Below are 26293 nucleotides of genomic sequence, written 5' to 3'. Positions count from 1 at the left end.
AAGGACACCCCACCACCAGCATCTACTGCGTTGAGCTCTCCTCCCCCGGGAAAAATGACTGAAGTGTGTCTGGCGATGACAGATTTCCAGCCCCGGATCCCACTTTCCCAAGCTCTGGTGGCTGAGCAGGAGTTCTCGGGGTAGAGAATGGGCGGAGCAATCCTTTGTAGAGGGAAAGGCAAGGAATGGTGAGGCTGTCAAGGGGAGAGAATGCTCCCAATTGGGTGGGGGGGGGGTGGGGGGACAAGAGGAGCAAAAAAGACAGAAAAAGCAGAAATTTGAAAACCTCCTTCAAGGTAATTAAATGATTAGGAGCCTTTGGAATCCACCAGATAGCTCAGTTGTCTCTGCTTTCCTTTTATTCTTGGGCCTCTCCACACAGGAAATCCCTGCTAGATACACCAGCCTGGAAAGCTGGAGAGAGCCTGAGAACCTCTTTCTCTCTGCTCCCATCAAGTCACTTGTAGGTTTCAGACCAGAACAAGAAGAGGCTATGGAAGTCTCTAGACACAGGCCCTCTGCCTCTACGATGGGGTCTGTCTATGGCTGGGAACGGCTGCTCTGAATTCGTAATCTGAAAAAGAGACCCAGACCTAGATTATCCCTTCATAGGGAAAGGGAGAAAAGGGGTTATGTCTTGGCTTTAAGTAGGAATGTGAATCTAATTTTCATGTGTCAATTCTCTGCTTTTTTTTTTTTAACTAAGACAAAGTGGAGGTAAAGCTAATAGGACAGACAGGGGTCTGACAGCAAAGGGGCACACCTTGGCATGAAGACCCTGATGAAAGGCTGTACATTCTTGGGACTTCCCTGGTGGTCCAGCAGTTGAGACTTTGCACCCCCAGTGCAGGGGGCCTGGGTTCAGTCCCTGGTTGGGGAGCTAGATCCTGCATGCATGCTGCAACGAAGAGCCCACATGCGCAACTAAAAGATCCCGCATGCCCTAACTAAGACCTGGCACAGCCAAACAAATAAATAAAATATTTTTTAAAAAAGAAATTTAAAAGAAGGCTATCCATTCTCCTCAATCCTGGGCCTTTGTCTTGGGGTGCAGGGTCACAAGCAGAAGAAGGGCTGGTTGACCCACCCAACCAGGGGCTAAGAGCCCAGGAAGCACCTCTTCTTATGTTGTTCAGAAACCTACAAGTAACTTGATGGCAGTGGAGACAAAGAGGTTTTCAGGCTCTCTCCAGCTTTCCAGGCTGGTGTATCTGGCAGGGATTTCATGTGTGGAGAGGCCCGAGAATAAAATGAAAACAGAGACAACTGAGCTCTCTGGTGGATTTCAAAGGCCCCTAATCATTTAATTACCTTGAAGGAGGTTTTCAAATTTCTGCTTTTTCTGTCTTGTTTGCCCCTCTTGTCCCAACTTTCTTTCTTTTAAATATGTAAAAGCAGCTGGCATCTGCTGCTCAGAAAGGAAAAAAACCTAGAAAAGAATAAAACAATAGCCCACCACGTTTCCCAGTGCAATTCAGGGATCTCCATAAAAGAATAATGTCTTCAAGTGCCCAGACTGTAAGCCAGGCACAGCACCCATGTGTACCTGGTGGTGGCAGAGGTCACTGGGGATTCACAGAACCTCAGAGGGTGTGGTGCCAGGGTCCCCAGAAGAGGAAGAAGCCTGGAGGAACGTGACGGATGGAGGGATGTGAAGAAGAACAAACCCACCGCTGTGGCCCCCCCAACTCTTTCCATTTTACACGAGCCCTTTTACCGTGAGCCTGGCAAGCCATCACAGTGACAGGCTCCCAGGTATCTTGGAATCGCCATGCGTCCCTTATCACTTCACTGAATGGAATTAACTTTGCCTTCTCTTTTTCTTGGATGCTTATTTATTCTAAGAGAAGGAATTTTTAAGCCTGTGCTCCTGGTCCACAATTGGAGGCTGCATTCTACCCAGCTCAGTAATGGATCATTTTGAATATAACACAGAGGAGAGGCCAGAGTTGACCACCTCATGATGGTTGTTGTAGCAGCGTTTTCCTGGAGATAAGGGGAAAAGAAGTAAATATTTGTGGACTGTTCGCTGATTCCAGCCACTGCAGGTCAGCGGAGAAAGGTCATTGTCCTCAGAGCTTAAAAAAAAGCCCCGGCTGCTAACAGAAATATAATGATCTTTTTTTTTTGCTGTATGTGGACCTCTCACTGTTGTGGCCTCTCCCGTCGTGGAGCACAGCCTCCGGACGTGCAGGCTCAGTAGCCATGGCTCACAGGCCCAGCTGCTCCGTGGCATGTGGGATCTTCCCGGACCGGGGCACGAACCTGTGTCTCCTACATCGGCAGGTGGACTCTCAACCACTGCGCCACCAGGGAAGCCCTAATGATCTTTTTTTAATGTCGTTGCTTTGTTTTCTATATTTTTGTTTCTGGGAAGAGCTGGTAACAGGAATAAGGGGTAACAAAGAAAATTACACGTCTGAAAGGTGATTTTGTAGAAGCTCCAGGCACAAGTGTCCCCTCTCCATGCGCCAGGGGAAGAGCTTATTCATGGCATGATACTCTGGAGCATTGTTACAGGTCACCTCTCATCCTACATTACCCACTTCCTGAACATTTCCCATACGCGGGGCATTGTGGGAGGTTTAAAGGTGTGTAAGAGATCTGTAGATCTGTATTTAGAGACGTGTAGAATGGGACCATTGGTCCACATGATTGCTAAAGTTCTGTAAGTATCAGTGGAAATAATCTGGAGAGCACCAAAGAGAAATCCACGCCCAAGAAGTGGTCTTACTGGGTGAGTGTCCAAGTGTGGCCTAGGTCTCCCGGTTCTGCCCAATAGGGGGGCTCACAGAGCCTCAGGCCTGGAGCTCCCCTGGACTTCCAGAGCCAGACTCACCCTGGGAATGAGGGGGAGACTCAGGCCCAGCGATTCTCTGGAAGTCCCTCGGTTTTCATTTGCTTTCAACCTTTGAGTGTGGGGATGCAGACAGAGGCCTTTTGTTAGCCAAGAGGGAGGCTGCCAGGTGGCCCTTCAACTCCCCAGCAGCATCCTGTATCCCTAGGAAGGCTTTCATCCGGGCGTCTTCCAGTTTCAACACTGGCTTTGTTGACTATCACCAGGCGTGTTGAATTACCTCTTTTTTTTCCCCTGAACAAAGAGTGCATTCAGGTGAAGTTATTGGTCTGGAACAGAGAACTGGTCAATCACTGTTGTTAGTATATTAATGGCAAGTATTCTCGAGTAATTACAATTATTAGAAATACAACGCCCAATAACATATGTTGTTTATAGTCACTCTGTTCCAGTTACAAGGAATGATTTTGTTTCAACTAATGATGACATTGTGATAACAACCCTGGGTCTTTAGATCAGCTGCCAGATCCTGGGTACCAAAGAGAAGAGGGAGAGAAAGGCGAGGGAGAGCTGAAGTGGGACCACAGAGTCTTTTCAGTCCTGTTCTCCCAGTATCAGCCGAGACTCCTTGCTTCCCACTGGAATGGCCTTTCACCGGGGCCGCCATGAACAGGGCCACGCTCTCACCTCCACCAGGCTGGAGGAACCACTGGTCTCCAAGTGGCTTTGGCATCCCCAGGCTCCTCTGCTGGGTGACCTGAGCCCTCCATCAGGCCCACACACTCAATAACAGTGATCCTTGGGGAACAAAGGCGAACTTCATGGAAAAGCAAATCCACTGACAAGAATTTATCCTCACCGGACTATTTTGCTGTTATGTCTCATCTGAACTGAAAAGCAAAGTGAGCTGCGGTTGAAGCTGCATTCTCTGGGCTCCAGGCTGGATGGGCTTTGCGAGGAAGCCGAGGCACATCTGGCGCATTAAATACAGGCTCAAAGAGGAAGTTCCTGCAGCCCCTCTCTTCTTGAAGTTCAACCAGAGCGTTTCCTCCAGAGGACAATTGTAAGATCAGAAGAGGCAAAATGAATTCCATTTGATTTCCAAAGCTGTGCTTGAAAGTTTCTCCCCAAATCCCCTACCACCCCGATACCGCTGAGTTGAATCTGTTGCCAGGACAGGTATCGGGAAATCTGCTGATCCCAAGGTCAGTCCTCCCTGGGACTCAAGCGCTGGCAAAGCAGGGAAAGTCCGGGCCCGGGGACAGCTGCTGAAATAAGCCCCAAGCCCAGAAACAGGGCAGGCCAAGGGCATTTATCCCCAACTGGACTTGGAGGAGCTCAGGCCAGCCCACCTTGTCAGCGATTCAGCTCCCCTTCTTACGGTCCTCTGGGATCCAACCGGAGGGAACAGAAGCACCCTTGCCATGCCCTTCACCCTCCTTTGAGGAAACAAAGCCAAACCCCTGTGCGCCACTCCCACTGCAGGTATTCCAGTCCTGGGTTGCCACCTCTCCACTCAACTGCACTTTCCATCAATCTCATCTGCCCTTCCCCCACTTAGGATTATGGGTATTTCCTTTTTGTGTTATTACTTTGCTCTCTCCATAAACCAGCCCATCGTAGATCACGTTAATGGCATAAACTTGGGGGACAGCAAAGAAAATATATGGTGCATTGCATTTTTGTACTGGGCACCATGGGTCTGAGAGAAGGTGAGTGTAAATTTTGGGGGTTGGCTGTGGCTAGTGCTGACTTGTCTTTGGAATTGATGGGGGCTGAGGTGGTGTGGGGGGAGGGGTGACCTGCAATTTACTTAGCCCTTAGCTGCCCCCTCTGTGCTGCCCCTACCCAGCTCCCCCCAGCCTTGCGGTAACAACTGAGAGGATTAGAGCCCTCATCTTGTAAACACACTAGGGACTGTAAATCCACAGCCCACCACCCCCTCCCGAGGAAGCACCAGCCCTGAAGGCAGCTTTTCCTCTCCCAGCTGGGCAGCGTTCTTTATGTCATGTTCAATTATTTAAATATGCAATGAAACCTCTGTATAAAGCAGCCACCGACATGCTGGACGTGGGAGATGGAAAGGCATCTCTCTTGCTCTCATATGTTGATACTCCCCCTGCAATTAGCGGTGCTGTCTTTACTTCTGTGTGCATTTCAGTGGAAACCAAAATATGCACAGGGCTAGAAGATGGACCTGGAGCCCGCTGGAGCCACTTCCTGAAAGCCAAGACATTTAAAGATCTCCTTGCACCTCAAGCCACCCTTCTCCCCAACCTCAGCCCATTCTCAGGACTGCAGAACATAGCCACGGGCCAAACAGACTCCAAGCGAATCTGGTTCTTACTGTATGCATTTGTCTCCAAATAACCTTGCTAAATGCAGGTGTTTTCTACCCTCCAAGAGCTGGCCCTTTCAAATGATTGTTCAGAGAAATATCTTCCTTGAAGAGAGAAGGGCAGTATGTTTGTTTTTTTATGTTGGGGGTAGGAGTTTATTAATTTATTTATTTTTATTTTTGCTGTGTTGGGTCTTCGTTTCTGTGCGAGGGCTTTCTCTAGTTGTGGCAAGCGGGGGCCACTCTTCATCGCGGTGCGTGGGCCTCTCACTATCGCGGCCTCTCTTGTTGCGGAGCACAGGCTCCAGACGCACAGGGTCAGTACTTGCGGCTCACGGGCCTAGTTGCTCCGCAGTATGTGGGATCCTCCCAGACCAGGGCTCGAACCCGTGTCCCCTGCACTAGCAGGCAGATTCTCAACCACTGCGCCACCAGGGAAGCCCAGGGCAGTATGTTTTTAAGGAATTCTGTAAGGAGGCTAGATCATCATCCGGGGACAAAAGTCAGTAAGATGATGGTGAGAGTGTTTTCCTCATGGTCCCTGTGGGAACTGAGATAACTGGTGTGCTTAATTTATTTCTCATGGACATGGTGGTGATTATATGTGTTGTGCTATGAAACAAGATGGCTCGTGGCAAGATATGTGTAAGGTGATGGAGGTGGTGGGACGTGCACTGCATTGAAACCTTGCACCCCTTGCACCGTGTTAATTGTGTTAGCTAGAATAACAGTATCACACACTACCTATGAGAGCCATACCCACCCGTATGACTATGCCAGGTCACAATATACCAGTTATTAAAATACTTCCCTCCTGGTAGGTAAATGACACTTTCAGGAGACCAACCTACCCTGCAAAGACCCCCACCTCCTCCAGCATGCGGTGCTCGATATTTTGAATACCACGCTTTGAGCTAGTTTAGCAGGCACTGTTTACCCCCATTTTAAAGATGGGAAAACTGAGCCTCAGAAAGGTTATATGAGGATGTGTCCCAGGTCATCTACTGGGTTGATATTAGAATTGGGACCATAAAATTCGTGGAATCCAAACCAGCCTCTTCATTTTATGGATGAGGAGACTCAGAGGGTTTGGGGACGTGCCCAAGGCCACGTGGCTGGCTGGCGAAGGTCCTGTCTCAGAGCACGTGGAACCTTCCAGAAGAGGGGACTGCCATTAGATGAGCAGTGAACAGAACTGGGCCCTGCCTAGCCATTCCTGTTGTGTTGGGGCACTCAGAGCTGTTGAAATTGTTGGGCTCTGAAGCTTCGAAGGGGTGGATAGGCTGGACCGTGAGAATTGATGGGTGTTTATGGAAAAGCACACGGAGGCGGGGGCAGGGGAGACGGATCCTTGGGAAACGAGGAAGGAAACGGGAGTAGCTGAGGGACCAGGTGCAGCCTGAGCCAAGGGGGAAGGACGAGGAAAGAACAAACGTTTTCTGAGCACTTGCTCCCTCTGTGCCAGACGCGTTATACATGGTAGTTCATGGACTTCCCCCCAGATGACCCTGTAGAGGGTGAGTTTTTAATCCCCGTTCATAGTGAAGCCGAGCAATGTTTAGAGTCCTTTCAAGACTCAAATTAGCAGGAGGAAGACGGACTTGCACCTATACGTATGGGATTCCCAAACCAGGTTCTTTCTAGTTAAGAAAGCGCAAAGGTGAGGACCACAGCCGAAGTGCTGGGAGACAGGACCTCAGAGTCATGGAGAAACGTGGAAGTCACTCTGAAATTTCCTGCGAGCATCAGACTCAGAGGTGGTTTTGTACCTGGGATCTCAGCATGAGGCTGGGCAGGGTCTGGAGAGATGGGGTGAGAGGAGGGGGCAGCACGGTGGCGATGGTCCCTTTATGCCTTGTCGTCCAGGGAAAAATTGCCAGTTTACGTTTCAATTAGGAGGGACACTGGGGTCAGTCTCCAGCGCCACCAGAGGAAAATGGGCCCAGCCCAGCCCTGGGCCGCTCCGACTATTATTAATGAACTTAGTCTCAGAGTGGCCAACCTTTTTATATGCACACGAGGCCATTATGGGGCCACTGGCAATCAGGACTCACTAGAGAACTCCTAACAAGCCTCAGTGAGAATCTTACAGGGGAAGACAGAGAGGCTTAGCTTCCAGCCTGGACCAGAATCGGTCCAGCCCCCAGGCGAGGTTCCAGCTCACCACAGGAGAGTTTCGGAGCCCCCTGGCCCCCAGCTCCTCTCTGGGAAATCCTGGCCCACCACCCCATCCTAAGGTGGTCCTACTGCCAGTAGGAACTTGCCTCTTTCATTAAGAGGAGGAAAGATGGCGGGTTGGCCTGGGAGTTCTTCAGCTGCCAGCACATCTGTTGACACTGAACCAATGTCTTTCCTCTCCCTGGCTTGGTTTCTCCTTTGCAAAGTAGAAGGGATGCTTGGGGTGGTTCAGAGGACTCTCAGATTCAGACACCCTCAGTGTACCATTGTTGAGCTGCCGTGTATTCCTGTGGGACTTGGGGATGAGAGATCCCAGCTGCTCTGCTCTTACTCGCAATACAACCCTAGACGCAGCTCGTAGCAGGAGGCAAGGTCAGGCTGTGCGTGCTTTAGGAGAGGGACAGCTGCCAGGTCCTCGGGGGGAGGGAAGCGCGGGGTCAGGACTGGCCCGGCCCCTCTGGCTCACGGCTCCCCACTTGTCATCCGTCTTCTCTCCTGAGTCCCCAACCTCACACATCTCCCGCTCCAGCCCGAGCTTCGTCCTTTTCACAGAATCGCTCTTGTCTTCTACGTGTCCCGAGTTCTCATCTTGCCGGAGCAGGGGGATGAGATGGCAGCAGAGGCAAGGGCACGGGATGGAACTATAAGAGTCTCGCTCCACGTGGGACCTCAGGGTCCCTGGAGACCCACACGATCTAGAGCCTCAAGGCCACAGGCAGGGTTCAGGCCGTGTCCTCTATCGCTTCCCCCCCCTGCTGGCCTGCCTCCCTGCTGCTCTTCTTTGTTTTATTTATTTTAAACTGCGTCAAAATACACATATCATAAAATTTACTATCTTAGCCAGTTTTACGTGTACAGTTTAGTGGCGATAAGTGTATACATTCACGTTGTTGTACAGCCATAACCACCATCCATCTCCAAAACTCTGTTCATCTTTCCCAACTGAAACGCTGCACCCATTGAACACTACTTCCCCCTTCTCTCGTGCTCCAGAAGCCACTCTTCTACCTTCTGTCTCTATGAATGTGACTACCCTGGGTACCTCGTATGAGTGGAATCGTGTGGTGTTTGTCCTATAGTGACTGGCTTATTTCACTCAGCATAATGTTTTCAAGATTCACCCGTGATTTAGCGTGTGTTTAAATTCTCTTCCTTTTTAAGGCTGAATCATATTCCATTGCATGTATATATCACATTTTGCTTATCCATTCATCTGTGATGGCACCTCCGTTGCTTCCACCTTTTGGCTGTTGTGAGTACTGCTGCCCTGAGCGTGGGCATCAAGTATCTCTTCGAGACCCTGCTTTCAGTTCTTTTGGATGCAAACTCAGAAGTGGAATTGCTGGGTCTGCTGCTCCCTGTCTAGCCGTTCTTCAGGATAAAGGCATGGATAGCCTGGAGGAGAGGAGGGCATTCATTTAATGGGCCTGGGGTGCTTCCCTAAAGCAAGGCTACAGGGTAATCGGGAAGAACAGAGGTGAGACCACCCAAATCATGGACTCAGGACTGGTTAGAGCCGAATGGGTCCTTGGATGCCACCCAACTGACAGATGAGGTAGCTGAGTCTCAAAGTGGGGATTGATGCGTGATGAGCTCAGGGTTCCACAGCTCGTCAGAAGCTCGGCGGCCCTAGAGCTCTTCTCCCTCCAGCTTTCGGTGACCGAGGGGCTCATGTTTGTTTTCAGACCCCGGGGGGAGACAGCCGCCGGGTGCCTGATTGCCTGGGGCCCCTCCCATCTGCCCTTCCCCTGGCCTCCTTTCTACCTTGCTTTGCTGGGGAAGTGGGCTGAGGTCAGGGGGGCGCCTGAGAGTAGTGAGCCCACGGGGCAGCGTCCTCACGAAGGATGCGTGAGCCATGCTTTTGTCTGTCGACCTGCCCAGAAGCCATCTGTCTGGTGGGCATGCCCCAAACAGTGCCACAGGGGGAGGAATCTGGGGCTGGTGGGACCTGCCTGTCCCGGGGCCTCACTCCTGCCCAGGCCAAGGCTGTCTTCCACGCAGCTCCTGTGAATCCAGCCACACACCAGCTCCCACCTCCCACCTCCCAGCAGGGCCGAGCACCGTGCTCCTTATTTGACCCCATTCTCCCCCCAGCCCTCCCTGGACGGAGCTGATAGCCCCAGCGAAAAGGGGCCCAGTGGTTCATTTCCTCCAGGCCCGAATGTGTTCAGGGGCCCCCCTTGGCTCGGGGAGGAGCAGCTGGAGGGGACTCGGAGTGTACCTGCTCTGAGGGGCATGTTCTTGGGGTCCGGCCATCCCTGGAGCTCAGTCAGAAGCTTCTGAATTTCAAAGGACTCGGGGGCTCATTTCAGAACACTCCCAAATGCCTTATGGAAGGTCCTCCCACCCCTTCCAGACTCACATTCCAGAGCCTCGGCCCAGGGCTTTGTGTCACTGTGTAGGTGTCACTGTGTAGCTGCTCGCTGGGGCACCTCTGTCCCAGCTCTTGGCAGCCTGGAGCTGAGGCAAAGCGGTCTTCAGCCCAAAGTGGGACAGGACGGCCAGCCAGCAGGGTCCGTTTGCTAGGGGAGGAGGGTGCTGAGAGGGGACCACCAGGAGTCTGGACCAGAGGGTCTGGAGCGCATTGAAAAAGGAGCTGAAGAGGGCAGGGGACGAGCTCTGTGAGGAGGGCCCTCAAGGTGGTGATGCCGGGACCCGGGTTGCTCAGCCTCACTGCCTCCTCCACGGTGGTCGGGGGTGGGCGGCAGCGCCGGGGGCCGTGCGCGGGGGGTCCTGGGGAGGGTGGAGTCTGAGAACATCTGGGTGATACCAGGGGCTCCCGCACCTTCGGCTTCCCGCTGCCCGACCTGAGCCTCACTGTCTGTCCCCAGGACTGCCCGCAGCTGCTGCGACTGGACAAGATCCTGGTGCCCGTGGAGGTGATCAAGCCCATCACTCTCAAGGCCAAGAACCTCCCCCAGCCGCAGTCGGGGCAGCGCGGGTACGAGTGCATCCTCAGCATCCAGGGCAGCGAGCAGAGGGTGCCCGCCCTGCGCTTCAACAGCTCCAGCGTGCAGTGCCAGAACACCTCTGTGAGTACCTGCCCCGTGTCCCCACCTGCCGGGGCGCTCTCTCCTAGGGTCAGATCAGCTCCGCTCGGCAGGACTGCCCCAAACACCCACAGAACCGCTCAGCTCCCCCCAACAACTGCTTCCTCTAACCCTGCCAGCCCAGCCAAGTCCACCAAGTGTCTGCCTGCAGGTGTGGCCCTGTCGTGGTGACCCAACAGGGGCTGCGGTGCGAGGGGCTTTGGGGCCTGCCTTGGGGCTGTTGAGCGCTCTTTGTGGACAGATGTATTTACAGGGCGTGCCCATCCTCCTTCCTGAGAGCAGCTCTGGAAACCCTGGGTCCTGACTTCCTACCAGGGCTGACCTAGGGGCCTCATCTGAGCCCACAAAGGCGCACCTCGGCCCTTACAGCCACACAGAGGCTGTTTCCCAGCACATGAGGCTTCGGAGACAGACCAGCACCTGCAAAAGGAGCCTTGGAATAAGAAGGAGCCCCCCGGGGCTGTGCTGTGTAGATCCACACAAACCCTGCCCAGTATTTAGAAATCCAGGTTGGGTCCATGCTGGACCAACAATGGGTCAGCAGCCCCCTGCTGCCCACAGCCTTCTCCTGACCCCTGGTCACCACACAGTGTGCCCTAACAGTGCACCCACTGCCTGCCAGCTCCCCCACTGGCCCTGTGGCCTTTCCAGCCCCGGCTCTGCTCTCCCTCGTTCTCTCTCGTTCCCACCCCCAGGGACAATTCTCAGTGCCTCCAGGGCCCTGCTTCCAAAGCAACTTGGCCAGCTCAGTCTACTCTGCCTGCCTGCATTTTTCACTTCAACACCCTAGTAAGAAAGGTGATGGGAATGTTTGTTTCTCTCCCATTTTCAAGTCTTAGAAACTGAGGCAGCAGGAGGTGTACCCCACAAAGAGTAGGTTCCAGGAGGGTCCCCTCTGCCTACCAGGACCTGCTGGAATCACACAGTTCAGGAGGGCTCAGCTCTGACCTCCCAAGAGCCTCTCTTGGGAGTCAGTGGGATCCCAGTTGAAATGCTGTTTGGGCCAGGGTGCTGCTTGCTGTCAAGTGACTTCCTTAAAAAAATTTTGGGGTCATAATCAGGGGCAAGCCTCCCTTACCATAGTTATGGAAAACAACCAACGTACCATCAGGGCAGGAATAGACCTGAGAGAATATTTACTTGATCCTGTGACTGGGCTGGGGGCGGGTAAGTCTCTAAAGCCCAGAGAGGGCAAGTAACCAGCCCCAGGTCACGCAGCAAGTAAGCAGCAAATTCAGAACTTTAAACCCAGTTTCATAACACACCCCCTAATCAAAGGTTAGGCCAAAACCAGCAACTGAGTACTTTATAGCAGGGTCTGATCTGCCTCAGAGAGGATCGTGGAATAAGAGTTACTGTTGTTTCATTTTCTAAATGACCTCTCTGGAATGGGGGGAGGAGGAGAGAAGGATCCAACAGAGAAATCAACCCCACCCCACCACCCTTGATTTTTGGTGGCAGAGGAGGTCTCAGAGAAGAGCAGAGAAGGAAAAGAGAGACACAGGAGCATTCTGCATGGGGTGACACAGGGCTGGGTGGACAGGCAGGTCACTTCCAGCCCACTATTTGGGGACAGGCCCTGGGCCAATCACTGTAGCCCTCAGGGGCCTGTTGGCAGAGAACAGGGCAGCTCACAGGCAGCAGTTGGAGGAGGGTTAGTTAGAAGCAACTGTGGGTATTCGTGGCTTCCTTTAGACAGAGGCTCCAGGAGATGTCAAGTGCTGCTAATAATAGTGCCCAGTCCCGCCCCTCAGCCACTGGCAATCACGGGAGTCAGTGGGCCGCAGGGGACAGCTGGCCGGCGACAGTGCCAGCCATGAGGCCTTAGGGCTCTAGGCCCATCTTCCACTGACCCACGGTGGCCCCATGGTTTCTTGTGGTGCCCCAGTTTACTGCGTGCAAAACAAGGACAGGGAGACCGATAGGGTGTAAATTTTCCCCCTTCGCGCTTTACTGGAACACAGCTGGGAATGGGTCTGCTGAGCCTCTGGGGTCCTGGAGATGGACACAGCATACACTGGTGTCTTACGTTGGTGAGAGAATGATAGAACTTTCCAGCAAAATATCTCAGACAAGGGAATGGTTGGAGGGAAGAACGTCCAGATTATACAGAGGTCTTCTCTTTGCTCTAGAAGGTAGGGAAACGGGGGTTCACTCTTTCCCCAGGTGATAAGCAGCATCGTCCAAGAGCTGGGCCACGATGAGCCAGACCTTGACGGAGACCCTTAACCTCCTGGCCCATAGGAGCCTGAAACACTCTTCCCCCAGCTCTGGGCTTTGTGCGGACCAACTGCCCACTGATCATAGAGGGCTACATAAATGCTCAGTGGAGCAGAGGTGGGGCGTGGTGGGGGACGCGAGCCAGTGGTCCAGGGCCCCCAGCAGTCAGCCCCTCCCCCTGCAAGATGCAGGTCAAGGGGGAGAGAGGGCATCTCCAGGAGGGAGCGTGACCTCCCTAGAGGGGGAAGGTCAAGGGGTTGGTGGGCAACACCGGGGTTAATGATTTCTGTAATATTTTAGAATTGAGACCTCAGGAATGGGGAGGAGAAAGAGGAAGCAATGCCAGGCATATTTGATCCTTAAAGCCTTTTGTATTTTTCCTTCAAAAAGAAAATGCGTGCACACACACGCACATCTGAACACATAAGTGTTCTCATATGCATCCATCTCCATATGTACCAAGTGTCTGGCACAGAGACACTCAATAAGTGCTGCTATTATTATTCCACATAAACATAAACACAGGGAACACAGGTATATTTTTGCACAGCATCCCCAAGTGTACACACATAGATTCAAATACACGATACTATTTGGGTGCTCATTCTCTGCAGCAGGCACTGTGCCCAGAGCATCGGATGGTTATCTTGAACCCTCCCAACAATTCCGTGAGGTACGCACTGTGAGTGATTCCCACTTTCCATGTGGGGAGTCTGAGATTCGGATCCTCTGCCCACATTCACACAGCCGGTCACTGCGGAGCCCCTACACGGCAGTACACGTGTGTGCCCGTGTGTGCTCACATGCACACGCACATCTGAATGCATAGATCCTACAGATGTGCACAGACCTCTTCTCGCTTCAGCACTCATGCGAGGACGTTCATGCACGCATGCAAAGACGTTCATGCATGCAGACACTCCCATGCATACATGGGCGGTATGTCTTGCCTTGCTCTCTGGGGGATCTCAGGTCCTTCCTGAGAGGGGCCTGAAGGTTCTCTTGATCTTCGGCCAACACGCCCCTGGTTGCTGCCTGCTGCTTCCACTTGGGGTCCTGGACAGACCCAGACCTCAGAGGCACGAGCCTGACCTCGATGCCGATTTAGGCACCACCAGCATCCCTCCTAGAGGTCGGAGCAGCCTGACACTGGCCCCTGCCACCTTTCCCCCACTGGGGCCTTGGAGGAAGGGGACGGGAAGGATGGGGGCAGTGGAGCTTGGCTAGAGGAGGAAATGGGAAGGGGCGTCTGGAAAGGGTTCTCCCCCCGGCCCCCCCTACACACTTCCCCCTTGGCTGTCCTCTGTCTCCCTGCTGCTAGCAGATGGCAGGGAGCAGCGATTCTCTAACTTGCGCAGCACCAGACTCAGGGTACCTAACTGGAAATGCTCCTGTCTCCAGAGATTCCAATTCAGCAGGTCTGGGTGGGGCCCTGGAATCTGCACTTAGTAGACCTCATCCCCAGCCCCACCCCCATGACTCTGATGAAGGTGGTCCATAGACCACCATGAGGGGAAGAGGTTTTTTTTTGAGAAAACTCACGATGACTTGGAACGACCCACCCAGACGCGAAAAACTTAATCTCTGGGGAGTTGGCTAGTGGGCTATGTGGCAAAAAGCTTATGAGTCCCCAGCTGAGTTATGCGATGATCAAAAAAAATTCTCCAGTGTTGTTTCTGCAGGGGTAGGGAGCTTTGCTTTATTCTATGGCTCAGCCCAGACCCTGGCCTTGGCCCAGGTGTCATCGATCTCGAGGGAGCTTATACGAGAGTGTGGATGGTACAAGGCAAACCACTGCCATTGCGGGACAAACACCACATGTGGCTCTCTGGCCTGGGCGTCATCACCAGGGAGTTAGTGAAAAATTCTGGTGTGCTAGGTTAGAGCCCGAAGAAGGCTGGACACACACCCTACTTAGGTTTCTGCAGGAGGACAGCATCACAGCATGTTCATCATGGAGCACGTTCTGTCACTCAGGAATATAGGGCAATTTCCCAGGTTAAGATGATAACATCTCCTTTAGAAGCCCCTACGGATAAGCTACAGAGGCAGAGGCCCTGAGACCCTCCACAGCCGGTGCTTTCCCGAGTTTCTGTGCTGCCCTCCCCTCAGTGAAGGAGGGAGCATCAGCCGCCTGACACAACAGCTGCAAACATCCCCACGGCCCAGCCCCACCAAACTTAAACTCTGCATTAAAAGAGCCCACTGGCTCTGCAAACACAACTTCAGACCAAGTCTCCTGGACTGAACTCTTCCAACAAATCACCCCTCCCCTGCAGAAAACCTGTCTCAGCTCTGATCCTCCATCCCACCCCCTGTGGTGGGCAGAAGCTAGGGGAATCATGAGAAAATCATCAGGGAGGGATTGGAAAAGCTGCCCAGGGCAGGTTCCAAGCTCCTGCTGTCTGCCCTCCTTCCCCAGAGATAGAGAATGCCTGCTGTCAGAAGGCAGATGGGGGCGGGCATACTGGGGGCTGCCTGAGAGGTACCTCCCACTTCACCCCCTCCCCCCCTTAGCACCGCAGCCCCATGGGATGGACCCAGCTGGGTGGAATATTAGAGGAGAGCTCGGCAGGGAAGCAGGGCCCAGAGGCCTAGAGGCAGCTCCCTGCCGCCCCACCATGGGCAGCTGTGGAGCTGGGGCCCCTGCTCTGTCTTGGAGCCTTTGGAGTCTTGACCCAGATTCCCAGGTTTGTGCCCTAGGGTGACCTCAGGATTTCCCACCTCACCTCTGAGGTCTCACCCAGTCCTCTTCTCTGTTAACCCTCAGCCACTCATCCCCTGAAGAGTACAGCGCCTTCATTGCTTCCCCTTTGCAACCACTCTCCCTGCCTGCAAATTGATCAGGCTTGGCCAGGTCTCTGGTAAAGCACCCACCTCGCCTGAACATGTCCTAGAAATTAAAGCTCCCAAAGTCACATTGAGGACTGGCGCGTTCCCCTGGGCAGCCAGGGCGGGAGCAGGCCCCTCTCTCACTAGCTTCCAGGGGAGAGCCCAGCTGGCAGGAACAGGCCTCCGCAGAAGGTGGCCAAGCCACTTGCTCAAATCTGCTCTGTGAACCCAGATTCCAAATGGGTGTCCCCCCAGGCCTGGTATCTCCCCGCCTTAGCTTCTTGACTCCCTGTTCTGGTCCCCTGAGGTGCACATCCCCACCCTGCCCACCCATGCTTATGTGTGCTTACACACACATGCACGCACCGTCTTGGCCTGCCTTTGACCCTGTGCACTCTGCGGACACCAGGCCAAACATTGGGCACCCCCCTCGAAATCTCTGTGACCCAGCTTTCTCCTTTCCTTCCGGTCCTGGCTGCAGTATTCCTACGAAGGGATGGAGATCAACAACCTGCCGGTGAAGCTGACAGTTGTGTGGAACGGGCACTTCAACATTGATAACCCAGCTCAGAACAAAGGTGCGGAGGGAGGGCCCGGGCAGGCCGGGGAGGGAGGAGCAGCTCCCATGGGCGGGCAGTGCCATTCCGTCCCCCACCCAAGCCAAGCCCACTCTCCGCGCCTCCCCAGCACCCTCACTGCTCTGTGACTGCTCGGCGCAGGGGGACGGCTACTGGGAGTACCATGGAAGGAGCAGCGCGGGCTGGAGGGAGGGCCCCAGAGACTGAGGGAGGCTCCGCCGCCCAGCCACGCTCCTCTGCTCAGGCTTTCCCTGCATCCGGAGGGCGGGGGAGACAAGGCTGCCTCACGTCCCATCATCCAGGCCAGCACTGCCCTCCTGGTCTGCGCTCCCGGGCCCCTCCCAGCCCCCCTGCCCCCACCTCCAAGCCCCCATTTTTGCCCTTTGCCCACAGTTCACCTCTATAAGTGCGGCGCCATGCGTGAGAGCTGCGGACTGTGCCTCAAGGCGGACCCGGACTTCGAATGTGGCTGGTGCCAGGGCCAGGGCCAGTGTACCCTCCGGCAGCACTGCCCCATCCACGAGAGCCACTGGCTGGAGCTGTCGGGCGCCAACAGCAAGTGCACGAATCCCCGCATCACAGAGGTGAGCCGTGGTCCGCTGGGCGCGCTCTCCTGCCACGGGCGGGGCCCTGGGAGCCATGGCTGGCATGATGTCCATCACCCCCGTGACCATCAGGTGTCCAGCTGGCTGCGGGCATCCTCATTTCCCCGCAAATCCGTAGCAGCTTTAGGCTTGGCTCAGAGGCCCTCCCCTCATCAAGGGAGGTCGAGAGCAGAGAGGGTTCGACTGTCCAATAGGGTCTCCGTGTGAGCTGCGTCCGAGAGGACTCGCGGTCCTCGACACCCCTTCCTTGTCTCCAAGAGTCCTGGTGGCAAGGCCATGAAGCTCCATCAGCTGCAGCCTCATTAAGCAGTCAGCCTGTGAGTGGAGGCTGCCTGGGGGTCAAGGGCGTGTGGAGCCCAGCCCCGGAGAGGTGGAGCTGGTCAAAGTAGAGAGGCCTCGGGACTCACACAAAGCAAGACCTAAGCTGTAAAATGGCAGAGATGGACCAGGAGCACAGTTCAGGAGGACAGAGGGGACACGGGCTGTGGAACGAGGAGCCGTGAGGGGCGGGGCAGGGCTAAAGATGCAGACGGGGGATCACAGAGAGCAGCGTTTGAATCCCAGCTCCATTGGCTAATCCCAAGTAATTGTTGGGTCCCCTGGGACTACGTCATCTCTATCTCCAGGCCTCAGTTTGCTCACCCGTGCCCTGGGTCGAAGCGTCCACCTCACGGGAGTGACAGGGATTACGTGAGGGAATCCATGCAAGATGCTGGCTGCGTGCCCAGCCCGTGGGGATCTCATCACCCTCCTCCTCCTCGTTGATCACTGACATTGTTAAAATCGTTTTTAAATCCCGTGTCTAAGCCCATCACTGCCCTGGAGTCTTCACCTCCACACTCACGGCACGAAGACCCTCTAAGGTACCCCGCAGCCGGGCTAGAAACCCTTGCTCCGCTCATAAAATAAGGGAAAGACGTGCATGTCTCAGCTACAGGACAGTGTCTGACACATCTGCGCCTGTGGCCCAGCACTTAGCTCATTGTAGGTGCTCGGTGCCTCTTTGCCATGGTTGATGCTGATGATAATAATGCCACGGGGGGACAGAGGGAAGAAGACGAGAAGGAAGCTCAGTCTGTCCGTCCGTAGTGAGGGGACACTGGGCATCCAGCTCTGTGCAGTTTCACAAACACCCGTATCTGGTACCCTTACAACGGCGGGCACAATCACAGGCCGAACATTTGTGTGGTGCTTCAGAGTTTGTGAAATATCTTCATATCCCTCACTTCATCCGGCCTCACAGCAACCCTGCTGTGTGGTTGCCTAGGGCTGCTGCAATGAAGCGCTGTAAACAACAGAAATGTATTCTCTCAGTTCTGGAGGCTGGAAGTTGAGATCAGGGTGTCGCAGGGTTGGCTCCTTCTAATGGCTGTGAGGCAAGGGTCCGTTCCAGGCCTCTCTCTTTGGCTTGTAGGCAGCTGTCTTCTTCCTGTGCCTCCTCATACTGACTTCCTTCCATGTGTGTCTCTGCAAATTTCCTCTTTTTATGAGGGCATCAGTCCTATTGGATTAGGACCCACCTGAATAACCCCATTTTGACTTGACTACCTCTATAAAGACCCTTTCTCCAAAGAAGGTCACAGTTCTGAGGTGCTGGGGTTTAGGGCTTCAACACATGGATTTAGGGGGACACAGTTCAATCCATGATGCCTGCCAAGGCCAAGGTTGTTATCACCCTTTCCCACATGAAAAGTCCGATGCTCAGGTTTACTCTGACCAAAGTGTAAATCAAGGGACCCTGAAGGCCGAGTCTCTTGATTACTGGGTTGCTGTCCTCTGCCACCACAAAGGCAAACACACCCATACATTCCCTCGACCCTCCCTCACAAATGCTGCATGCCCACCGGGGATGTGTAAAAGCAGGAAGGAGCTTGACTCGTGGGTAAGCAGCTTCCTCTGGCAAAGCAGCCTCTCGGGCGTGGCCCTCTAAATGTGCCCCCCGCTTTGGCACCTTCACCCTCCACATTCCTGGTTTTCCAGGTGCCGAGAGCTTCATTCAGCCCTGACTTCAGTCTCCTGCATGGGTAGGAATCTCAACAGTGATTCTCAAGCTGGGGAAAGATACTTATGTATTTTACCTACAGAATTATCTGGAGAAGGAGGGTAGGTGGACGCCTCTGGCGCCACATCTGAACGAGGGCCCCCCACCCTTTCCTGCCGCCCCCACCCTCAGAACCCCATAGCAAGAAGCCATCCCCCAGGGGGCTGCCTCTCAGGACTGCTAATGGTGTGTCTGGTGAAAACGGTGGGACTGGCTTTCTTCTTGGCCTGAGACCAAAAAAATCACAGGGAGGAGATGGCAAATTAAACAAACCTCCCTGCGACGGACGCTATTTACTGGCTCCGTACTGGCAGCAGCCCTCCAGGGATCCTGGGGAACCATGGACTGGGCCAGAGATAAAACTCCCTTTTCAGGACGACAAGCCAGGGCTGAAATATCATGCAGATGCTGCTGCCAGGTGCCAGTGGCGCTTTGGGGACTAGTTGGGCAGGCATCTGGGAGGGACAGGGACTCCCACTGCCCACCCCCCCTCTATCTGTCTATCTCCCTCACACAGAAACAAGCCTGTGTCTCCAAAGAACCTATTTTTTTTTCACTGCAGTGGGAACGTGCATGTGCAAACCCACACACTCATGATCGCTCACACTCACAGATGTGCACACCTGCATATGTGAGAAGCAGGAAGTATCTTGAGCTTTGTAGGTGAACAGCCTACAAGGCCCAGCAAAGCTGTCACTCCCTTCCCCACCTTTCACCCTCCCCACAGGATGGAACCCCCCACTTGTGACCCTGGGGGGACGGAGAGAGTAGGAAATATTAAGAGGTAGCCTACCTGGGCTCCTCCAGTTGTGATCCCGTTGACGGTGGCCGAGATCCAGGTGCTGGTGTTCAGAGACACCAGGAACAGGAAATGGGCCCTTCTCTGGTCTGTCAAATGCCAGGAGAGGCTGGCATGGAATATCTTCTGCACTAAGGTCACTGCTGTGGGAGGTTATAATTAGATCACATGAACTTTGAGCCGCCACCTCAAAGCAGGCCCTTGGTGGCTGAATCCTAACATTCCAGTCATGGGTTTTTAGCATCAACAGTGATGTCTTAGGAGAGAAGGCCAGTCATTTTAGGCAGGTGTATGAGGGTAAAGTCTAAATTAAACCCAAATGAACCAAGCCAAAGAATGAAGGCAGAGGAGCAGTGACGAAGGCTTTTCTAACTCCAGGAAGATGCTTGGATAGTTGGGGTTTTCAGTACAATTACAACTCAAGAAATAAAATATGGTGCCATCACTGGAAAGTTTACACAGAGAAAGGAGGCACCACCATCCCTGCTCTCAGGGACTCAGGATCTGAAGAGGTGGGGGTAGGGGGGCGGCAGGGTGGGGAATCCGCCCCAAACGTTACTGTGAAAAGAGCACAAAGAAGGTGTCCTGAAATCTCAGTGGAGAGAAACCGAGAGAACATCTGGTGATGGGGAAGTGACTTTTGACAAGGCTCTTGAAAGCTGGGTGGATGCCATCGTGTGGAGGGCTGTGTGGGTTGATAGGAGGCTTGTTCATTTTCATTGAGAGTGGAAACAACACGAGCAAATGCTGGAAGGCTTTAATCCCGATCTTCTGTGAATTACCCAGTAACACTGCAGATCACGTTCTCTCTCTTCTTCTGTGAGATGCGAAGAGGAACAAGGGGCTTTGAACGCTGCTCCTAAAACCATACACAAACACAGACTATTCTACCAGAAGCTCCTGCCCCTTGACGGTCCCAGACCTGGGTGTCCTCGTGGACTTGGACTCAACTCAGGGAATGGAATGGAGATAGGAAAAAGCCAGCAGCCTCTCCCTTGCCCCATCAGCAGTGGGGGATCGCTCTGTCTTGGTGTCTGATTACTGTGCTTCCTCCTTCTAGATAATCCCAGTGACAGGCCCCCGGGAAGGGGGCACCAAGGTCACCATCCGAGGGGAGAACCTGGGCCTGGAATTCCGGGACATCGCCTCCCACGTCAAGGTGGCCGGCGTGGAGTGCAGCCCTTTGGTAGATGGCTACATCCCTGCGGAACAGTAAGTGGAGGCCGTCTGAGACATGGGAGGAGCAGGGAAGAGAAGTCCATATATATAGACGGTTGGGGTTGACTTACCTTCCCCGATCAACAGTAGATGGTCTTAGAACTTATGGACAGAAAAGGAGAATGTCCCTCACATTCTAGGGTGTGGGGGACTCCTACAACTCCCCAGCCCCCGAACTAGCTAGCTGCCATATTGGGGGAAGTCCAGAAAGGGGAAGGGGAGATGGCTGGGAGAAGAGGGGAAAGTGATCGCTACCTCCTTGAGGTGTGAGGTTGAGTAGGAACAAGACAAAGCAAAATCAAAATCTGCAGAAGTGTGAGTTCAGCTCCTTACCCGAGCTCCCTCCGCTGTCCCTAACTCCCCACCGCTGTCCTCCCCCAATTACGGAAGAAGCTAATCCTACGCTCCCCTCTATGGAGGCCGAGAATGAACCTTCACACCCACTCTCAGGCCTGTGGGGACTTGGATTGTTTTTCCCCAGCAAAGTCTGCTGGTCCACGGAGTGGGCCATTCGACGAGTGACCTTGACCTCTAACCTACATGGCAGGGAAGGTTTGTGAGTCATGTATTGCCTTGTAAATAAGTAAATACAATTTTCCAGCCCAGCAAACACAAGCATGAAATAAATACTCACCAGCACCATAGACTCTATTCTACACCCTGTTTGCTGCCCTTCCCGGAGTGCAGCCTCGCCACTTGTCCCCGTGTGCATAAGTTATTGACTCTTTGCAAGGGCTCACTTAGGTAGGTGAGTGCGTTTATGCCTGTGCTGGCTGAGTCGTACCCAGATTGTGTGATTCTGGAACCATCAGTCCTGCCGTCCTCAATTCCTCCTTGATTTCCGTCTGGTTCTTCCCAAAACACTCATAGTAGATAAGATGATTGAAGGCTCCAGGCTTGGTAGGACCCATCCTGGTCCATCATCACTTACTTACCCAAAGACCTTTCTGTGGCTCCTTCAACTTTTTGTCCTTCCTAGAACAAAACCAAAGCAGGCTGCTACGGATATATTGTGATTTGGGGAACTTTAAAACACCCTACTCTGGACTTGTATAGCCAGATATAAAAAATATTATAGGGCTTCCCCGGTGGCGCAGTGGTTGAGAGTCCGCCTGCCGATGCAGGGGATGCGGGCTTGTGCCCCGGTCCGGGAGGATCCCGTGTGCCGCGGGGCGGCTGGGCCCGTGAGCCATGGCCGCTGAGCCTGAGCGTCCGGAGTCTGCGCATCCGGAGTCTGCGCGTCCGGAGCCTGTGCTCCGCGACGGGAGAGGCCACGGCAGTGAGAGGCCCACGTGCCGCAAAAAGAGAAAAAAATATATTATAAAGCCATGAGATTAAATATCGTGATACTTGTTAGATCAGTGGAATAAGATAGAACACCGGAAAAAGAATCTTGATACATAAAAATTTAGTATGTGATAAAGATGACATTTCAAATCAGCAAGGAAAGCAAAGCTCATTCAATAAGTGGTACAATTTCACCCCTTGGAAAAAGTACAATATCAGATTCTTATTTCACATTATACACCAAAGTAAATTCCAGATGGATTAAAGAGTTAAGGGTAAAAAATGAAAATGTGAAAGGATTAGAAGAAAATGCAGGTGAGAATTTATTTGATTTCAAGAAAGGGAAGGTGTTCCAGGTGTAACTGCAAAAGAAAAAATTATAAAGGAAAAGGTTAGGAGGTTTGAGTATGTAAGACAAAACTTGTGCACCAAAAACTCTGTGTGCAAAGTAAAAATATGAATGATAAACTGAGAGTATTGTTATGGCCTGTTACAGTATGCTTTTTCTTAACATTTAAAGAGGTTAGATAAAAGATATAGATAAAAGGCAACTATCACAAAATTAGCAAAGAGCATGAATGTGCAATTCACAGGACAGACAAAGAACTAAAGTCATATTAAAAAAATGTTTAACATCAGTAGTAACCAATGAAATGGGGAACAATTTTTAAAAGTTAATGCCCACCCAGTACAGATGAGAGGCATAAGAAATAGCACATTCATACATTCATGTCGGGAGGGTAAATTGGGACGACCTTCCTGGAAGGCAGTTTGGAAATGCAGGTCAAACATCTTTAGCCTGGGCATAATACTTTTAGAACTTTCCCTAAATAAACAATGCACAAATAGTTATTTGCAAGAATGCTTATTTTGGCCTTATTTGTAACAGTGAAAATGTGGAAGCAATTTGTATATCTAAAAATAGGGAATTAATTAATTTAATAAATTATTGTGTATACATAGGCCAGTAAACTACACAACCATTAAATGTGATATGTAGAAGAACCATGACCAGGCATATACTCAAGGTATATTAAGTGAGAACACAGCTTCCCAAGCAGAATACAGAGTTTATAATTAATTTTGTAAAAGGAAAGCAAGACTGGAAACTTGTACACCAATATGTTGGCAATGGATACCTCTGGGTGATGCAGTTGGGGTGGGAGTGGAATTTAGGTATGGCAAGTGCTTTTATGTACTTTTTAAAAAACTGAACATGGATTAATTATGTTATCTGAACAGAAAAGCATATATTTTTGCTAGACTCTCACACAGAACGTGAAAGCCATAAAGTAAAAGAATGAACAGTTGAACCACACAGATAGTTTTAAACTTTCAAGTGGCAAAAGACTTTAAAAACCAAGTTGAAAAACAAGGGATCGACTGGGAGAAAATAATTTCAGTATTTATTATGGAGAAAAGTTAATTCTCCTAATTCAGAAGCTCCTACAAAAAGATAATCCATCAGCGAAATAAAGAGAGGGCATCAGACAAGTCACAGGGAAGGCTATATAAGATTTAAACACACACACACACACATACAATACATGCAACCTCCCCAGTAATCAGGGGAATAAAAATGAAATTGAGATTTTTTTTCCTATTATATTAGAAAAAATTTTAAAGGACTGATAATATCTGGTGTTGGACAAAGAGTGAAGTAATCCCACTCAGTTGCTGTTGATGGAAGTAAAAATTGGGATAGTCCTTCTGGACCATTATTTCCCACTACTATCAAACATTAAAAGCACAAATAATCCTCAGAAATCTGTTTTAATAAATATGCAATGCTTAGGGAGGTGTGTAGGTTGGTTCATTTTGCGGGGTTATTTGGAGTAGGAGAAAAATCAGGGTAAGTTAAATATATAACAATAGGAGGCTGGTTAAATAAATGATGACACAGGCCTCTTATGAAATACCATGAAGCTGTTAAAAAGAAGAAAGCGGAGCTGTGTGTACTGTGACATTAGGGAAAGTCCATGCTGTTTTGTTGAGTAAAAAGGGAGGGGTTAAAAGTAATGGGTGGTTAAGTTCCACTTTTATTTTTAAAATCATGTATATGTTTCTTTTACATATGTACATTTGTATATAATTGTATATGTGTATATATACACATTTATGTTTATATGCATGCATAATATCAGACATAAATGTATATACACACGTGGATATATGGGCACATCTATATATTTGGGCAAGTTGCCAAACTTTTCTGTGCCTCAGTTCTTCATTTATAAAATGGAGATTATATATATTATATATTTGCATAGGTCTAGAGAAAGGTCTGCAAGGATTTATACACCAACGTTTTGAGAGATAGTAGTGAAGAAAGGCACACTTTATTTTACTGTCACGTTTTGATACTGTCTCGCTTTCAAAGGGTATGAACCAATTTTGTAAGTGAAACAATAAAAAAATTTTTTAAAGGGGAGAATTTATGACTCTCCCCCACCCTTTCCCCTCCCCCTGGCATGAAAACCCCCTCCCCTGCCAGGCCCCCCGGTTGGGACTGGGAGCAGAAAGCACTGCCTGGGGCAGTCCATGCCTTGGGAGCAAAGAGCTCCTAGGCGAGGACCTGCAAACCTTAGGTCCCTGCTCCGAGGTCCCTGTCTGATGGCTGTGTGCCCTTGGTTAAGTCACATTTTACCGAGAGCCTCTAAGGAGACCCCTGTGGGTCACACTTCCTCATTTCCTGAGAACCAGGGAGGAGCCCCCGAAGGGAGGAATCAGGTATCTTTCACCTCCTCCTTCCCTGCCCATCCCTGAGATCTTACTACAGAGAAGGAGGCCTGGGTAGGTGTAGGGCCCAGGGGTCACGGCAGGGAGGCCTGTGACCCTCCTGTGACCCATGGGGGTCTGTCCTCTCCACCCTGCAGGATCGTGTGTGAGATGGGGGAGGCCAAGCCCAGCCAGCACGCCGGCTTCGTGGAGATCTGTGTGGCTGTGTGTCGGCCCGAGTTCATGGCCAGGTCCTCGCAGCTCTATTACTTCATGGTGAGTCCCGGCCACCAACGGCCTGGCCAGGCACAGGCCACAGACCTCTTTACCATGATTGCTGAGCCCTTCTAGACCTCTGTGGGCAAACCCAGGCCAAAGTCGTGGGAATCCTGTCCTGCAGCTCTTGAGAGCACAGCCTTGCAAGTCAGGAAGACCTGGATTCACATCCTGGCTGGGCTGGGCTGGGCTGGGCTGGGCTGCAGCTCCAGGGAAGTTGCTTTGGCTTTCGGGCCCCAATGTCCCCTTCTGGCTGAGTGTCAGCGTGACACGGTGGGTGAGAGTGTGGGCTGTGCATGGGGACTCCTGGGATTTGAGCCCTGGCTCTGCCGCTTATTACCTGGGCGGACTTGGGCAAGTTGTTTAATTTTCTGTGCCTCAGTGTCTCCATTTGTAAAATGGGGATGATAATCATAAGCATCTATCCCATGGTATTATTGTGAAAATTAGATAAAATAGATTTATCACCTCTAGTGTCACTGCCTTTACGATGTCTATGATTGCCACCATGACTACTGTGCCCTGCCCTTTCCCCGTGTGCTGGCACCCCACCACTTCCATCCCATTATCCCTGGTCATCCCACCTTCCTCACTCACCATCGTCCTGTCCCTGTCTCACTCCCTCTCACCCCAACACCCTTCCCCACATTTCCCTCCCCACCCCAAGGCCTCTCTGCAGATCTCACCCCTGCCCTCACATTCCCTCCAGCCTGGACCTCCCCGGCCCCTGAAAAGGGCACCGGACCAGCCCTGGTGAGGGGTTCTGTGAGCAGGGAGACTTGGGAACCTCCCTGCCTTGTGACCACAGGGATGCTGGAGACATGAGCACATCCCCTGCTACATACATCGCATCATTGCCAAAACTGTTTTACCATCCAGTTAACTTCTCGAGTTAATGCCAGATGTGACGAGATCATTTCCTCATGATTCTGAGCTGCTTTTGGAAGCTGGAAACCTGAAATGATGGATTTTATGACTGGGTATCAAATGCCCGGAAATATGTCATAGAAGCCCATTTTTCTCCTTCCTTCCTTCCTCCCTCCCTCTTCTTTCATCTGCCTTCCTCCTCTTTCTTCTTCCTCCCTTTAACTGACAACCACGTATCACCTTGCACAATACCTCTCCCTAGGTTATTTGATAAATACTTGCTTAATTGGTTGCATTTTATAATATAGTTTGATGGGCCTGGCTTGCAGGTGTTACAGTGATGAGTCAGACCCCATGCAGCCCCTGCCCCAGGAGGCCCACAGTCCAGAAGGAGAGAGGAGATGGAGGACTTTCACATGATGTGACTGGGTGGAGGGTGGGGGTGGGTGTGAACCTGGGAGGGATGTGCCTCAGATGCCCCTCTCTGCC

At 52.0% G+C, this 26293-nt stretch overlaps 1 protein-coding gene across 1 annotated transcript in view; it reads left to right on the top strand.

Annotated features, from left to right (window-relative positions):
• The window catches only part of LOC307069981 (plexin-A4), a gene marked incomplete at both ends in the record, with an annotated part of 104561 nt that overhangs the window by 16413 nt on the left and 61855 nt on the right, over positions 1–26293 (top strand). The window contains 5 exons of the mRNA XM_079728606.1: positions 10145–10345; positions 15897–15993; positions 16387–16577; positions 20499–20650; positions 24820–24937. Coding sequence (XP_079584732.1) covers positions 10145–10345; positions 15897–15993; positions 16387–16577; positions 20499–20650; positions 24820–24937 — 759 coding nt within the window. The remainder of the gene's footprint in view (positions 1–10144; positions 10346–15896; positions 15994–16386; positions 16578–20498; positions 20651–24819; positions 24938–26293) is intronic.

This window comes from Hyperoodon ampullatus (assembly GCF_949752795.1).
Source record: "Hyperoodon ampullatus genome assembly, contig: scaffold_566, whole genome shotgun sequence".
Lineage (NCBI taxonomy): Eukaryota > Metazoa > Chordata > Mammalia > Artiodactyla > Ziphiidae > Hyperoodon > Hyperoodon ampullatus.
The sequence above is the reverse complement of the archived record's forward strand: the minus strand, read 5'-3'. Positions and strand labels throughout refer to the sequence as shown.